An 18,530-nucleotide genomic window follows, 5' to 3' on the forward strand; every position below is an offset into this window, starting at 1 on the left:
CCACTGGGAGATACTTCTTGGCTTAGTGTTTGTGGTTTTTCTTACTACTTTGTATACTACCATGAGTACACCAAGATCTGCAGAGAGCATTTTGGCTGGAGTTTCAGTGAAGTTAGTTACTGAGAAGGCAGGTGTGGGGCGATTAACTTTAGAAGGCTACTGGAGATCACATCTCACTTAAGTGTTTTAGTAAACAAGGAACATAGCAAATGTAATCAAGTCTCCTTAAGCTCTTGCCATAGCCTAAGACATAACATACGGCTGGACTTATTATATTTCTAACCATGTGTAAAAGAAGCTAGCAGCAGTGGCAGGTTGTAACAAGTACCATAAAACAATTCTGAAAAACGTTAAGAATTGGAAAGTGCCCTGGGAGATTGCAGAGTGGCATTTTTTGTTTAAAATAAATTTGCCTGGGTAGAGAAAGTAACATCTTGACCCTATATAACACAATAGCGCTTGAAACCTTGTAACCTGAGCATCTATGTTACATGACAGAGGCAGCAGGATCCATCAGTGTTTCACTTCTTTACTCCTGACTGTCATGTTAGTCTCCCACATAGGTGCTGGAGGTTACAATATTTAAGCTACAGGCAGGGAAAGAGACAGGTTGTGCATTTAAAATTTTATTTTACAAATTCAATTACCTTTTGACTTCTTTATCCTTTAAAAAGAACATGTGCTTTTTCTGTAGTGATGGTACATGACAATGCCTGGGCATGTGTAGCAACACAATCCAGATGCAAAGAAAGGGAAAAGCTAAGACACCTGTTTCTCTAAGTGACCCTGGCCTTAGGCACTTTCATTCCTAAAATGAATTAGTATGTGTAAGGCAATGGGATTTCTCCAGCTGGGACCATGGTAACCATGGTTTTGTTCCTTTCAAAGGTTTTCAGACTTATTTTATCCAGTTACCAAATTCTTTCCACCACCTTGGTGATTGCCTTAGCAATAAGACACAAAAGCAAAGGCTCTGCTTAGAAGCAGTACAGTTATCCCCTTCAGCACTTTACCTTGGCAATTTACAGAACCTGGAGGGCTCTTTGTGCTACCAAAATTAGTAATTGTTTCTGCCTGCTAAATTTTCACAACTATTTGATGTAATAGCTTATAACCTCTTACATCATAGCCTTGGCATAGATTTTATTACCATATTTAGTATATGACCATACCAAAAAACTTTTGCTATGACAAATTCAAATCAAAACATTTTTTTTTACACTCCTTTGTATACAAAAGTCAGTATCCATCCCCCTTTGCATTTATAAAAAGCAACTTTTTAAAGTTTCATTAAGAGAATAAAAACTAAACTAAACAGTTTCTCTTCTGAGAAAGTGATAGCCTGGTTCACATTTTAACATGAAAAATATTACTACAAACTATTAACTTTTTTGCAAGTTTACCTCCTTATTCCAGAAAAGGAGGTCAATGGATAAACACGCTTTGTAAGCTGGTCCAATCTATCACATGAGCTACAAAACAGTCCTTTTCTCTGAGGAAAAAATTCTGGTCAGAACTTCACGTTTTCTTCAAGAAATTTCAGATGGCGTGCCTTCACACTGTAACTTGCATACTTGTCTCCCATATGCTCCCGCAACTGCAGCTATTTAAAACACACAAAAAGTCCCACAAAACTTATTGACATTGAAAAAAGCAGGAACTGCAAAACCATTAACAAAAAAATACCAAAGCACTCAACTGAAAGCAGTATGTGAAATCTGACAACATAGATGGGAGGGAAGAAAGATGGAAGACTCTCTGTTGTCTGAAGGCAAGAGTTCCAAATCCCACCCAACAAGTTAAAATATAAATAAGATTTTCACAGGTCATACTTACCCATGCAGTATTTTATTTGTAACCAAGTTTTGAATCACATGAGCTGGAGGTATTGCTCACTCAACTCTATTAGGAAGAGACATTAAACCGCTCCTCACTTAGGAGATAAGGGGCTTTAGGCAAAGTAATGTGAAGGCAAAAAATTATGGTTCAAAAGAAATTACCGAAGAAATGCCACAGAGTAAAATTATTTGCATCCCTTGCATCTTCCATAAACTCAGGGACCATGGTACAATTCTAAAGCTCCTATGCTTTCTGAAGAATTTGTGGTTGAACACAGTCCACATTCAGAATCAAACTTTTAAAGCTTGAAAATGACAATATACTTTGGCCCTCCCATAAACACTTTCTGGGATCAAAGTTTGTAGTACTATATCAATATCTAAAAAAGGGGGATAGGGAGGGAAAGACCGTGCTCATTTATCTAGGTTTATAAAGGAATTAAACAATTTTAATATGGAAAACATTCACCTCTCTTTTCACTTCATCATCTTCTTCCATGATGCTGTACACCTTCTCAAGAAGTTTCACTCCCAATCCTTGCACCACATCAGATCTCAGGATTTCAACCATTCTCCTAATCTTGTCAGGAACTGATAAAATATCTATTAAAAAAATATATGAATGCAGTAATGATTACTTTCACTATAGTCAATTTTCATACTCTATGCAGGAGAAGAACATGGGACGACATTGTAAGTACTGCCCCAGAATTCCAGCTGACCATTTGCATGAAATAAAGTTATCTGAACTAGGTAGCTGGAACGATCAACAAATACGGTGAATCGGAAGCACTCGGATGCTAACTCTCAAGACACTGAACAGTACAAAGTCAATGCAGACACGGTTCGCACAGTTAGGTCCCTCTAACTTCACTTCAGGCAGTTCCTGTATGCTATATTACAAATATTATTTGAATGAAAAGTACTGTTCTCTAATACTATACCACCACCCAAATATTTTAATAATTCAATCACTTGTACTTACAGCAAGTGTAAAAAAAAATTAATCACTGTAAGACACTAATGGCATCATTTCTGCCATCTGCCTGTTTGTCTCAACAGCCTTTGAAACTTTTACTCCTCAGCTGAAGCTGCCAAAAGATAGTAATTTTATAAGGAGAGGTCTCCATTAGGAACAGAACTGAGAACAGTACCTTGCTCTTTTAATCACTGAAATCACCAACACTTCTTTCATAGGATAGATCACCTACTGAAAATAAAATACCTGATCTAATTAAAATATGTTTCAGCTTAGAAACGCAGTAGCCCTGTCATCCCAAATGGTAGTAAGTAAATAGCTGGAGGATCTCACTATGTAATACTTCAAAGTGAGAAAAATGGACAGGAAAAAAAACCCAGCAAAACACTGAAATTTGCACCATTCAGTCATACCTATTTAGAGACTAACTCTTTCAATGTATTTTACTTTAGCTAGGCAGAATCAACTTATCAGAGTAAAATCCAGTGTTCTCCCATTGCTTTGCCTATCACCAGACTAGCTACAAGTAGAAACTTTATAATTAAAAAAAATAAGCACAAGAAATTCCGAGACTTCAAAAACCTACCCTCAGCTTTTTCACTTGTTCTTGTTGCATAATAAGTGCAGTCATAGCAAACACAATTTTTTCTTGCTTTTTGGAATACATATACATACTTACGGTCTAAACCAGACCTTAAATATGAAAAGTGATTCGATTCTTGCACCTGTATCTGTAGGAAAAATAGGCTTGCCCAAAGTCTGCAATGAGAATGAACTTCTATACTCATACAAACCTCCACTGTGTTTAATGCTTTGTGTACAATTTCAGCGTTATCCATAATTCACAAAGCTTTACAGCTATCAAATCATTTGAATGACTTAAAAACCTTACTTCAAAATACTCGACTCCACTGTTCATTTTGTAAGCTTCTAAGTCACATGGGGAAAAATCATATTGCAGACCAGCTTTCTCACTTCATTAATAATTACACAGATCGATCACACATTCCTTTCATTGGCAAATAAACCACAACTAGAGCGCTTTTGCACACAAAATTATTTAGAAAGATGTTTACTTCTATAAGCATTGTTGAGACTTGAGAAGAAATAAAAGTGGGTTGTCTTCTGTTGCCCACAAGCAGGTTTTCTTTGGTTATTAGCCGTTGACAGCCATTCATTTAAAGCAATAACAGAGCAACAGACCTGAAGGAATCTCTTCAAATTTTAACTCCTCTGGTGATTTTTTTAATTCATCAGATGATTTTCCATGCAAAATCAAAGTGTCTCGATATTTTCTATGAAGTTTAAACTCTGGGGCTGGAGTTGAGGTGACACAGTATTCGGAGTTCTCCTTAGAGTCCATTTTCAGTGTCCATGTCATTAGCTGCACCAAGTCACTCATTTCATTCACACTGCTTTTTCTAGTAGAGAGGAAACAAGATGTGATTCAGTCACAATTCACGATGCAACTTCCACCTTGCATTCAGAGGACTTTCAATAGGTTTAGTGAGGTCCTGCTAAGTATTCCATGTTAAATTACTTCTCGTGGTGCTGTTTTATCAAAAACAACATTATCAGTATTTCATCTAATAAAGGCTCAGAACCCAATTCACAATCCTATCAGCTACTGCTACCTGTCTAGCTGCACTTGTGGTAATGCAACAAGTCGTATTTTTTGAAAAGTTGCTTACACTGACAAAACCAGAAATAAATTCAGCCTCATTCACAGTGGAAAGGAAGCATATTGGCACCTTTGAATTCATGCTTTTAATGCGTCCTGACAGTGTATGTCTTTTGATGCTGGAAGACTGGTTTGCTGGGAAGCTACAGTTGACAAAAGCAGAGGTACACATTCATGTGTCCCAGAAAGCTCAGCATGGAAAGTTTATAGTCACAGAGGGGCAACAATTAAATGGAGTTTGTTTTCTTTATGCATCACATACTTCTTCAAGCACTCACCATGTAGAGATAAAGTGTGAAAGCAATTTCCGACATTTTTTTCCACTTCAAGTCAAGGTCCAATATAGCAGTGAAAGCTCTTGCACAGTATTAGCAAAATACTTACTTCCCCTTGGAATCACCATCAGACTTATCTGTAGAGCTTGTGGAAGAGCTTAACTCATCATCAGACAGGCAATGGGTTACTCTCTTTCCCTAAGTGAAGAGGGAATAAATGACAAAAATTCTAACAGTCAAAAGTAATTTATCAATACGGCATGAATGACATCTCTTACACAGAAAAAAAACCTCTTTCAACAAGCATATTTTAACAGACTTGGCTTGATAATATTTAAAAGGTGTAACCTGTGGTTTTAAATATAAGCTAATACACAGGATATACTTTATGAACTGCTTATTTGACCAGCATTACATCTCAGTCGTGCAGTTTTAACCACTATAAATGCTTCAAGTGCCTCTATTAAAAATCTTATATGTTTATACCACAGTTGGCTAAGAACTGACAAAGTCATTACCCTTAGCCCATCTATTGGTCTTCAATACATATTTTAAAATAATATTTAAATACGTTTTTATCAGTTCAGTAAGTTCCCAGCATTCCCTAAAATACATGGAGACTTTAACCACTTGTGTCACTGCAGTCTTGGGTTCTGTGCATAGCATAATACGCAAAAACATCACTAGCATATGCACACACAACTAGTGCGTACTAACTTTATGTAAGCTCACTTTGTGAATGCAGATAAAGTTTTTGCATTTAGATACCAGTTCTAAACATACACATGTAGGTAAAACATGCAAAACACCTTCCACCCAAGTGCTGGGCTGAGGAAAATAGCGCCTACACTTTGAAATTTCAGACTAAAATTTCTTCACAGTTACTCTTCTGCATTTATTAGTATTAACAATGTCCCCTTGATTGTTGCACAGGATTTTGTCCAATGTGTGTTTAAGATCTTAAAAAACACTTTCCAATTAAACAAGGAAGAGAATGTTAACAGAAACTATTTGCTTTTTATCTAGCAACTATTCCTTATTGCCAGCACATAGATGTATGCACGTAACATGACTGCAGATTAAAAAAAAAAAAAAAAAATGTTCAAACACCACTACCAAAGCAAAATTGGACATACCAGGCTAAACATAGTGTGTTGTTAATAGAAATTTAAAGCAGACTGAATAGTCTATAACTAAAGCATAGTTCAGGATAAACTTTTTCCCTTACAAAGTGAACTAATCACTGCAATTTAGAGAGCCTGTAACAGTAAGTAAGAGATCCCTAGTCTTCGTCTCTGACAAGCAGAGTGAAAATGAAAGCCTGAAATTTTAAACTGATCTACTCAAACAAAAAAGTGGATTAGACATCTGTACTCTCCCCCAGGACTTAGAAAGCAGTATATATAGAGAAGTGTGCACTCTTATTGACTAAGAGTTTCTTCTGCACATAGAGGTTTTTTTAAGTATCATCTTCTTTCCGAAGTGTGCCTGCATTTAAATATTTCAAAAGCAGATGACCCTAGTTTACCTGTGAAATACTGGGATCTGACGAGGACTGAGCAACTTTAACATGATTTTCCATATGTGATTTTGCTTCAACTACTGCACTATTTGACGTTCGTCTTGCTGGAATCACTGGAAGGATGACATTTTTACAATATTTACAATTTAGCTGTGTGTATTTTGAATTAGTTTCATGCTCATGCAAGAAAAAGTCTATCACCTGGCAGAAGACAGGCAGGCAGGTATTCTGCTAAGAGAAAACACTGAAGCTTCTATCTGAAAGGTGTATATTCTGTGCTTCGTGTACATTTCAAAGACAAGTTGTCACCACTAAACACAATTGAACATAACTGAGTAAGAACAGAAGAATACAAACATGTTAACAGAAATTTTTATTTAACACAGAACTAGACCCTTAGTGCATCTTTCTGAAGATATTAGTGAAGAACAGACATAAAGTTATAATTTCTTCACAAAGAAGTTATCAGCCTACTTACACACAGAGTGCTAACATGCAAACATAAAAATTACCAGAGGGAAACATTTCCTCCTGAGACTGTTTCAGCCTCCTTCGTTCTCTTGCTGACAACGGCCGCTCCTTCAAAAGAAGTTAATTTGATATTAATTAGCAATTGTCACAGAGATTTTTGTTATCTAGTCACCTATAAAGCAAAAAAACTTTATCAACTGACATGGAAGAGAGATCTATTACAGTAGACCTTCTGATCATCTAACAAACGCTTAATTAATTACTACAAAACGGTCTTGGCCAATGAGACTATATATACACTCTAGAAAAGGAGCTTCTGATGTCCCTGGTTCAGCAAGGCAACTTCTCATCCCACACTGACCAGGTTCAAGAACCTTGACAGGACTTCCATTAGGTAGGAAACTGCTATACATTTCTTTGTTCTCTGAGTGTATGCACAGTGAGTAAACTGCTCAGAAGGAGCAAGAGACAAAAATAAGCTGACAGGCTATTCAGCACTAACCTTTAAAATGGCACCTTGACTGGTTTTGCTGCTATTTACAGATTCAGAGACTTCAGCAGCATGGTGCTCTGCACACCTCTGTGTTGTCTTTGCGTTCACATCAGAAGGAAAAGGTAAAGGCCGAGGAGAAGCTGCTCTGAACTTCAAAAAGAAGGGAGCAAGAATTTATACCGTTTTTTGTTAAAGTACACTACAAGTTAGAACTCATTCTTGCATGGTAAGGCTGGATGCCAGAGGTTTTGGATCCCACTGTAACTTCCTCACATCTCCCAACTTTATCCCTTCCTCTCCACACTTCTGCTTGCATCCACTTCCCTTCTCCCCATCTCTACATTTCGTCCACCTCCTCCCAGACTATTTTTCAGCCAATGCTTTTGCCACAACTGTCTCCACCCTCAAATAGCAAAATCCAAGAGAAAAATAGGATATCATACTGAGAACCAATCATCCTCTTCTCTATCCTTGCATAGGCAGTGCCCTTCCACAAAGAAATCTCTCTGCTCGGTGTGGAAGCATTGACAGGAGCCCCATCTTATGTGCACGGGTAAGGGCCAAGATTTTCTTCCCAGACTTTGCACTCATAAGTTCAGGACAGCCATTATACATGTCTGTTCTAAAATACTAGTAATCTGCTACCCACTACACGTGGCCTTATCCACAACACTCAGGAAAAGTGGTTCTATGTATTTCGTAGTCGCAAACAGTAAGACATCCTGATGGAAACTGCCAGGAAAAACTGTAGCACAGCAAAGGCAAAGCCCACAGTTCACTGTGTTTCCTTGTGCCCATCTGGCACACCCACATCACACTTGTGAGGGTTACTGAGATTTTCAAATATTTACACAGACTGCTTCTAAAGGACATCTCAAGTGTTCTGCATTTTTTTACCAATGAAGTTATACAGATACATATGAAACAAGAACAGCATAAAAACCCCCACCCTTTTTAAAAAAACAGGCCCCATCTTTAAAGGGTGAAAAACGCAGGAGTCTTAAAGGAAAGAGGAGAACTGGTTTTTGAGTATCTGCACCTTCTCTGAACAGACTTCAGTGAGCTCTCTTTTCTTCCGCCGTCGTTGCCGTGAGAGAGAGGGTTCACTCACAGAACTATGAGGCTGCAAGTGGGAGGTAATTTTTTCCCGAGCATCTCCCAAAGCTCCATGACTAGTAAGTAAAAGTATTTTTTAAAAATGTAGACATGACATCTCCAGATTTACACATACACACTTTAAAAAAAAAAAAAATCAACGCAGGCCACTTTACTATTTGGACTGCATCCACCTTAACATACCACAGTTACAACCACAATAAACTCTTACTTAATAGACAGTTAGAAAAATATTTGCTGTACCAGCATTTTTAAGCTACTAAACCTTCAAAGAAGGACCTTACTTGAATTACAACAGGAACAAGTGGTGCTAGCAGCTTTTCAGTAGAATCCAAGCTCTACAATAAATAACAATTTCTCATTAGAAATGTCTGTACAAAAATCTCATTGCAGACCAAAATGCAATGAAAAGACAATCACCCCCATTAGGTCCCCATCCAAATCACGACCAACTTGAGATTAGCCAGGCCTATTCAGAACACAGAACAAAGAAGTTACAAAACTATTCTTACCATCTCTCTTCTCAACTAGAAAAGAAAATTGTTGTTCTCTGTAAAAACAGAATTTCCATCATCTAGATGCAAGCCTAAAACTACTTCACCATGTTGCCTTTGCAAGTCTGAAGCCAAGGCTCATAACTACTTAAGCATCTCAATAATTGCATCAGTAGCATCCTACTGTGACAGAAAAACATGCGCAGCAGCTCTCAAAATTTTAAGAGCTGGCCATTAGTTAAATCTATTTCAAAGTCTATTTCAAGTAAGCATAAATGCATTACCAGGTCAGTTTGGTTTTGGTCTTTCGATACAGGCTGCAGGAGTTTCAAAGTGTCACCATCATCTTCTATAGCATCAATAGAACACTGCTTAGACTCAACATTTTCAGCTTTAAAAGCTTGCTTTGTTTTTTGTTGTAGTCCATCTTCCTCAACTGGTGGGCTACTGGATGTTACTTTAGAATTCCCTAGAACATTTAAATACTTTGCTTTGTTATTCCCTGGAATATGCTCACTGCCACACTTCTCACTTCCATACTTCATCCTTTCAGATGGTAAGATAACAATATTCACTTTACTAACTGTAGCTAAGGAGTCTCCCAGGTTGTTCAAACCATTATTGCTTGGTTTTCTTTCCAACTCAACAGCTGGTTTCTCTGAGGGACAAAACATGGTAGCTTTATATTCGATAATGCAGTCTTCTTCATTCTAGAATTAAAATGAAAATTAAAAAATTAATCACCTTTTGGGTATTAGGCACATTGGAAACAATAAGCACTGAAGGAAAATCATTAACATTCCAGAGTACATAAACTGCAATGAAATTATGATGAATTACAGATTAAGAACCTCAAAAAAGCCGCAGCCCTTATTTTTAAAGGGATACAGGCTGCATTTGCAAATTACATATTTCAGGCATTGATTTATACACATGCAATACACCTACTTTTCACCAGGACCACGAAAGAAAAGTTGTACTCCCTTGGCTCTTCCATACGGCAGGAACCAACAAGTACCAAGAGTTTTTAAGATGTACTCCACCACATACATTCAGTATTTCAGCACTGAAAGCTTAAACCCGCAACAGCAGACTCATCACAGAAAATAAAAAGCATGCGCAAGATTAACCATTACAAAAGATTTGATCTAACCACTGGAAAGAATTCCAACAACAAACAATTTTTGGTTGTAGCTATAGTTTTTTTCCAGTAAAAAACATGTATTTAAAAATTATTACCACTTGTCATCAAATATTTGACCTCAAATACTTCATGAGTAATTTACAGAGTGACCCACAAATGGAAAACCAGATGTTGGTTGGTTAACATCTTAGAGTTAAGACAATAATAACAACTAATAAATAACTAATTAATTATTTATTAGTTATTATTAGTTAGGGAATTAGTTTTACTGATCCACAGCTGTTTATTTACTTCCACTCTTGCCTAAACACAATTCTTTCCTTAATATGAATTTTACACATTGCTAGGAATCAGATCTATGTTCTCACGAATGTTCAACGCACTTTTATAAAACTGAGTTGTTTCTCTAGAAAAAGCAAGTGGGCTTTGTTTTGTTTTTTTAAAAAGAAAACGTATCTCTCTCTCACAACTTTGTATGTCCTGGCTTGCTCAAAGGAGTTGTTTTGGTGTGTGACATTCCTGCTGTGAGATTCATTCTTTACTGAGACTACAGAACAAGGATCTTTAGGTTTAGAATTCACTGTTTTCTTATGACTTCTGGCTGCTTTCCTGTAAAGAAAATAAAAGTTGCTCATTCAGTCACCATCAAAAAAAACTTAAGATATTTCTTTAGATTATACAATTAAAAAAAATCCACTCCACTAAACAGCTTACATACAGACAGTATAACTTTTTCAACAGACCATGCACAACATACTCATTTTCATCTCTAAAAAAGGACCTTAAAAACACCACTCAGATTCTGCCAGCAACATATACTTGTTCTGCATAGCACCAAGATCAGTCCTATCTGGAAGCAGTAAAATAATTGACTAAATCTGACAAAGAAAAATAATTATATCAATGAATACCAAAAGGAACTTGGTGTTACAACTCTCAGCTGATAAATGGCCTCAGAGAACCATATGGAAAGAAACATATTTCCCATCACTTCCTTGAAAATACTGGTGCTACTTTTTTTATTTATTTTAACTCTCTGAATAAGCTATGCAATCCTAACCATTGCAGTTTTAGTTTGCACTTACAGAAAAAAACAGTTTCCATTCTAATTCCTTCCTATTCTATTTCTCAAAGAATCTAAAGAAACTCATATGTTCATATGCTTGGTAACTGCACATAACAGAACTAATTTTATCCTGCTATAAAAAACAGGAAGAGTTGTAAAACAAAGACCACAGTAACATAAATATTTTGCATAGAATCACTCAAATCACAGTATCTTACGCCTTTGTGGCTTCCAAAAACAAAGAAATTTGGTGCTTGATATATGGCTGTCGTAGTATGCTTTTCACACTAGGTCTTTCCTCAGGTTTTTTACTGAGCATAGTTTGTATTATTTCTACCAACTGTGGGCTGTAATCCTTTGGCATGGGTGGTAGCTGTGAAAGGAAAGGGAAGCCTGATATTATTTAATAGACTTGTCGATAGAGGCTCCTGCCAGATTATTTATGCATGACAGTTATATTCAGCTCGGTATTTTGCATAAAAAATAGTCCATTGTTCATATCCTGAAATTTACCCAAGTGCTTAACAACCCATCAAACAGAATCTAGAAATTCTAAGTGTTCTAAGAATTAATCATAATTTTTTATTATTATCAGCAGTTAAAGTTTGATGAATAGGCATAAATATGTATCTAAAATAAGTCCACATTAACTTCATTATATGGCAAAACAAGTAACGACACTCAAATAAGCTAGTCTTGCCTAGCAGGAAATTGGCATCACATGAATAGTGACCTATTTCTTTGCACAATGTTTAAACCAAAAGCAAATTAAGAAAGGAAGTCATCTCAGAACTTTGAAAATTAATCAATATACTAGTTACACAAAAGGGTAACGAGAACCTAGCGATATCTATAAATGAGTAACTTCTTGGGTCTGATATTGCATCATATACTGCCAGGAAATACCAGCCTTACAGTATATATGACGATGCATGTAATACGCAAAATATTTTTAACTCCATGCAGTATTTCTGATTGGAAATGGTTACCTCAAGTTCTAGACAGAAAATCCAAGCACAGATAAAAAAAAATTCTGAATTTTTTACCTTTCCTTCGATGATGCGATAAACCAAAGAGTTCATGTCTTTAGCATTAAAGGCATGTTTCAGTGTAGCCATTTCATAAACACAGCAGCCTAATGCCCAAACATCAGACTGAAAAAAGGAAAAAAAAAAAAAAAAAAAAAAATCAAGCTTTGGGAACTTTCTATTAATTGTAGAAGTTTTCTCTCCAGACTTAGTCACCTGTTTTCAATGAGTCCTTTAATGATAGTAAACTAATTAAGATCAAAATCCATTGCAAACTTTGGGCTTCAGTCTCACTCTCTTATTTTTAATTTTGATCAATCAAATTATTTTCTTCCAAATACCATCAGGTTTTTCTGAAGATAAGTGTAGAAAGTTGCCATTTGTAGGGTTTTTTATTTGTTTTCTTTTTAAGTACAACATTGGTTCTAACTGGCAAATGAAAATATTTTCATTTTTCATTGGGAGAACAGTTTCCCCTCAGCTCTTGCTCATTGTAGACACTCATATTTATGGTACATGCGGTTTGCAGCAGGAACTGAATAAAAGCACATTTGCTTTATTTTGTTCTATTTTAAATTCACAGCAGCACTGCTTATTTCTCTACTTAAAATTTCTTTTTTTTTTTAATGCTGCTGTTACGTCTAATACAGACTTTTGAGTACAGAGCTTCCTGTATGTTATACAATAAATTCAGAAAATGCAGCTGTCTAACACAGACTGATATTTTTGTTTACATTGGCACACTGTAATAGATCCAGGCAGCCTGCTGAACACCTTGGCTGTGATAACTTATCACACGCTATGAGTTCCTACCTACTGCAGCAAACACAGTTCCAGAAACAAAGGTTCCTGCAAATCTCTCCCCAATTTTTTCGTTTGGTCTTTGAGGACTTTAAAAAGAGTTGGAAGCGGTAAGAAATTAAAAACAATAGATAAGATTGTAAAGCTCTCAGACAAACAAAGTAAGTTGCCTAATGAAACAACATTTGCATTAGCATACTCTACCTTGTAGTTGTAGGGTTTGTGCGAAAAGAGTTCGGGGCTCATGTAGTATGGTGTGCCTATGAGAGTGCTGGCCATGTCGTATTGGTTTTCCAACACTCTGGCTATTCCCAGGTCACCCACTTTGATTATATTTGTTCGTGTCAGAAAAACATTTTGAGTTTTAAGATCTCTGTGCAGAATGTGCTTTTCATGTAAATACTGGGGGACAAAAACATATAAATAGAGTTAAGTAACTCCCAATTGGTTCTTCTACACTGAAAAGTAACATCACATTAGGCAAGTCAAAGAGGGAAAATACAAACGCAGAAAAGACACAAACATCACTATCAAAGTCATGAGTGCCCCTGCTGAAGACAGTATTAGTGAATTAACATTAAGAATGACCGATATAGACACGACCCAAAACCTGGCACTGCTTTAGCAAAATCTCCCTGTGTAGCTCTAACAAGCCAGCAGAAAAGAGGAAATAAAAATGTAAAGCTAAGACTCAGATTTTAACTGACTTTCTGCTGCCTCCAATTTTCGACAGTCATTTCTTAGTCTTTAGTATAAAATTTCAGTAGAAAACACAATGTGAGCTTTGTGTAAATAGGGATAGATTAGTATCATAATAAGCAAGAACAGGCAGTACTGTAGACTTACTTGCCTATGTCTGACCACAACAGGCAACTTTAAGACAGAATTTTCTGTCCATTTTCTTATTTCTTAGTGTTAACATTCATATCTGGCCTTTATTACTGTAACAATTGTCTCTAAAGTTTGATAAACTCCAAATACTGGAGTTCAACAGGCTGAGATAAGATTTAATAGAAGTGATGAATTAGTAGTCTGAATTTACCATTAAAAAACACCAGCAAAATCACAGAACACAAAATGCTTCTGAAAGAAGCCTTTTTTTTTTTAAGATACATTTTGTAAATTTAATTTAAGCTTTCAAAGCAGAGTAGCATGTCAGACTAGAACTGCAAAAATCCTGGAGGTTACTGTGATACAGAGGTATAGACATAAAACATGATAGCAATTTCTCACCTAAAATAGGAACTTAATTAGACTGCAACAACCTGTGAACATTTTTAATGTACTAATACCCATCGTATTTAGATGCTACCCCAGCCAAACTGAAATTCAAAATCTGTAGCCCAGCTGCGGAAATTTAAATGCAGAAAGAGACAAATTAAATTTATATCTGAAGGTGACAAAGTTATACTTGATTTTACCTGCAGTGCCATGGCAATCTGGACAAACCATTCCACCACCTGATTCTCAGGCAAAAGTTTGCCCTTCTGCTCTTTAAGTTTGTGATACAGATCTCCTCCCTCACAGAAGCCCATAACAATGTACAACAGGCCATCTCCCCCCTGCCAGGACTCTCTGTAGGTGACGATGTTCGGGTGTTTCAATTGGGATAACAACTGTGCCTCTTGTTCTGCTGCTTTCCTCTCTCGGTTGGAAGCATTCTTAAGGTTTAACTTTTTGATGACATACTGTAAAAGAAATTGCAAGATACATTATGAGAGATGAAAGTAACTATGCATAAGCCCTAGGAAATTCCCCAAATCTAAAGCAAATAGATATTTGCAATCTCGACGCATTATTCTGCATAGAGATCGCAATTTGTCTAGCGGTTATACATCACTTCTACCATTACGTTGTAAAAATGGAACAGGCATGGCTATTCTATTAATCTACCTGAATAAAACGCTGCATGGGAATTTTGTGGTGTTCTGTGGTTTTTTGACTAATATTCACATTTATCTTCCCCCTTCTCCCCCATTTTAAATGTGTGTCTATCATTTATCTCTTAGGCCTGAAATACCCGTTTGAGCATCACAGTTACTCTCAAAATGGGCCACTTCAATAGTAACTGTATAATAACCTTATAGTAAGTGTATAATGTTATTATAGTATATAAGAGTAAATATATAATAACATTAAGGAAAATATGCAGTCATATGCAAAAAATTACAATGGATGTCTAAGATAAAAGTCATCTGGCTGAACTTATTTTGCTCTTCTCTTCTAGAAAGCCAAGCCCAAGTCCTTTCATTTTATTTTAAGGAACAGTGGACTTTTCTTTTCAGCTTCTTCAGACATGAAACATATGTTGTTTGTAAAAAAAGAGAAACTCAAGCAATAACATCTCACAACTTTGGCAAACATAGATCATACATTTGAAGATCAGAAAAAGTTGTTAAAATCTCAATTTCAATGTTTATATTACAAATTTTCCATTTTCATATTCACAAGAAACATCTAACAGAGCTGAATTTCTGAATGTGCAAAATAATGCTGCTGAGCTTTTCAGGTCTGTTCATTTTTTTCTTCAAAAACTTGCACCTGGCAGAAGATCCCCAAGGCAGAACTGATTTAGGATTCATTGCTTTGTACAAAAAGTCTACAAAACAGTGAAGCATGGGAGAATAGGAAAAAGCTTCCATCAGGAAAAGAAACAGAGCAAGTAGAGATGCTGTTGGAGGGCTGGTACAGTTAGTATTTTTTTCAATGTGCCCCTAACTTTCTCAAAAGCCTGAAAGCAGATCTAATTTCTTTTTTTTTTTTTTAACTTATCTTAAAACTACCAGATAACCATTTTAACTGTCTGTTGCATTTATGAGTTTCTGCATATCTAGGCTTAAACTTATTGAAGAAGAAAGTAACTATTTTAGGGGAATAGACTCTTGGTCATAGTGAAAGAGTCAAAAGGTCTTATGCTCAATCCCAGATTTATTTTATTCTGTATTAAGATGGGTTTACAATTTTTTAAAACTACATATGAAAGCTGTTACTTACTTCCCTAATATGTACTAGGTCAAATGTACTTCTAAGGAATTCCAAGTTTTAGCAAAAATATAATTGAAGCTGAAGATGAGACAATAAAACCCATAGCACACGTTCATCATACACAGCACCAATTTTTAGGCCTGACCTGGCCCCCTTCCTGATGTAAATGTTATGGTAACCACTTTTAGCACATCAGCTTTCCATGCAACAATCATGCCATGGTATACACCTGACCCTAATCTTACCTAAGCGTTTTTAAACCTAAACACCTAAAAAAAAAAAAATAATCTACTTACTCAATTTCAGTATCCCTGGCAATTGCTTAGGGTGTCTACTTCCCAGGCTGGCCCTATTCATTTAGTCCAGCACATTTAATTAGTATTGAGGAAGACTGCCCCTATGTACCAAGGGAACCAATTATGCATAAATCAACAGTACCTCATGATTTTGTGTTTCAGAAGTCTGCTAGATATTAAACAAGCTCCTCAATTCTTATAACCTATGATGATGCACAGCTCCCAAGAGGAATATAACATAAGTAATTGTGTACAGCATCATCTAAGCTTAAAATAAAACAGAAATGCTGTAACTACTTGTGTTCTATGTGACAAGCCAACTACAACTGTATCTTTGGGCGTGGAAACCAAAAGCTTTTAGCTTTCTATCAGCATCTGTCTTCAGACAATATACTACCAAAATGCAAAAAGCATGCATTTAACTTTAAACCTGGCATTGGTTATATTTGGTTTAATGAGCATGTTATCCTGGCAAGATTCCCATAAAGTCTATTGTAATGCTCTGGTGCCTTATTTGATACCAAATTGTGTACAAACTGGAGGTTTTTTTGTTTTAAACATCTGGGGCCACTTGAATTTTTAAAAAAAAAGCAGCATTCATTTACCAGCAAATACTATTAAATAAAATATAATTTCTTTCACAGAACATATAGCACTATGCCAAAGCCACAACAAAAAAATCCCAATCATCCTGCTACAGAATAAAATTTATAAAAGTTGGCAAAAGATAAAACACAGTAAAACACATCAAATATTTAAGATGAAATAAGAATGATAAGGAAACAAGGCTCTTGCCAATGTTAATGATCAGCAGCATGGCAAAGAGGTGAAATTCAAGGACCTGTATACGGTTGAAAGTCACCTCAATGCACTGTTTACTTTGAGGACAACGAGGTTACCAACTCTTTGTGGTCATTGGACTACGCACCGCGGTGACTGGCCTGGAGGGAACAAGTGCTGCCATCGCTGCTACCCAACCCATGGGTTGTGGGGATTCACCTTTGGATTCCAGCCTCTTCCCTCATCCAGAAAGGATGCACCCTCTGATCACAAACGCTTCTCCCATCATCTCTAGCCAAATCCTGGGCATAAGGCTCACACCCATGATTTCTGCAGTGCTGCTCTGCAGATGTTCTCCATTCCCATTTCTTTGTCCCCTTGCATGTTCAAATTTCAAATTATTTCAACTTTCCAACAAAAAGGCAAAGAACAAAATGCTTGCACTTCAACTCTAATGCAACCAAAACCTTGCCAGGTTCTGCCACTGTTGGTATAGCAAGCCCAAGGCCCGTCTTCCTCCAGCAGAGTCAATGCCAGCAAAAGCCAATACCAGAAGCTGTTTTTTCCATCCTTGCTATCATTTCTATCTCCAACACACGTGTATGTCTTAAAGACACTACACAAGCAGTAACAACCCACGAGCAATCTTTTCTACTTCATGCCAAAAAAGAGCCAGATGTATTTTCTGTCACCCAAAGGGCTATCAAAGCTAGGTTTTCCTCCCCAAAACAAGGCACTATACATTTTAAAAAACAATAAGCAGTTTTATTTAAATGGAAAAAAAAAAGTGAGGATGTCGGTTTAGTTGGGGTTTGGGTTTGTTTTTTTGTTTTTTTAAAAAGAGGGGGAAAAGGGAGACTAATTCCCCCCTGATTAAAAGGGGGGAAAACAAAAGAGTCTCATACACACCTTTAACAGAAGTCTTCCTAGACAGGAGAGGAGAACAGGCATAGCTTGGCAGGCAAGCCCAGCTCACGGGGCTGCAGCCGCACCTCAACACCAGGTCACGGTCACAGCTGCACCCCAACACCAGGCCACAGCTCTGGTCATGCCCGGCGCTGTCGCCAGGGCCACATGCCAAGACCGGGCCACACGTCGCACCCCCCAACCAGGCCACGTCCCCAGCGGCACCCCCACAGCGGGCCACGGCCGCAGCCGTGCCTCTCTGCGACCTGCCCCTCGCTACCTGCTTGTTCTCCTGCTGGTGCCGCACCAGGCTCACCTCCCCGTAGCTGCCCTTCCCCACGGCTCGGAGGAAGCAGTAGGCAGCCAGGGGCATCCTCCCGCCGCCCGGGTCCGGTCAGCGCCTGACGGCCGGCGCCCTCGGGGCCCGCCCGCCCAGCAGCGCGGCCGCTGCTGCCATAGAGATGCCCACGGCGCCCCCACTGCCATAGAGAGTACGCCGGGGCTGCTGCAGAGCGGATCGCCGCACGTCTCTATGGCGCGAGCGCCTCATGGCGCTGCAGTGGCCATTTTGGAAGCGGGTGAGGCGGCCATGATGAGAGAGGGCAAGGAGCTTGAGGGAGGTGTGAGGCGGGCGGCAGCCAGTCGTGGTGAGGCA

General features: G+C 37.6%; 1 protein-coding gene across 1 annotated transcript; it reads right to left on the reverse strand.

Moving 5' to 3' along the window:
* Positions 1-1,376: 1,376 nt before the first annotated feature.
* On the reverse strand, positions 1,377-18,415 carry NEK4 (NIMA related kinase 4). Its single transcript, XM_082004389.1, has 16 exons — positions 18,156-18,415; positions 14,330-14,596; positions 13,113-13,310; positions 12,126-12,233; positions 11,298-11,452; positions 10,481-10,622; positions 9,154-9,579; positions 8,655-8,713; positions 8,299-8,431; positions 7,269-7,409; positions 6,808-6,874; positions 6,302-6,408; positions 4,883-4,971; positions 4,021-4,238; positions 2,308-2,441; positions 1,377-1,603 (listed from the first exon to the last, which is right to left on the reverse strand). The coding sequence occupies exons 1-16, from the start codon at positions 18,246-18,248 to the stop codon at positions 1,511-1,513; spliced, it is 2,430 nt and encodes an 809-aa protein (XP_081860515.1). The 5' UTR covers positions 18,249-18,415; the 3' UTR covers positions 1,377-1,510.
* Positions 18,416-18,530: the final 115 nt, after the last annotated feature.

This window comes from Phaethon aethereus (genome assembly GCF_964289735.1).
Source record: "Phaethon aethereus genome assembly, chromosome: 11".
Lineage (NCBI taxonomy): Eukaryota > Metazoa > Chordata > Aves > Phaethontiformes > Phaethontidae > Phaethon > Phaethon aethereus.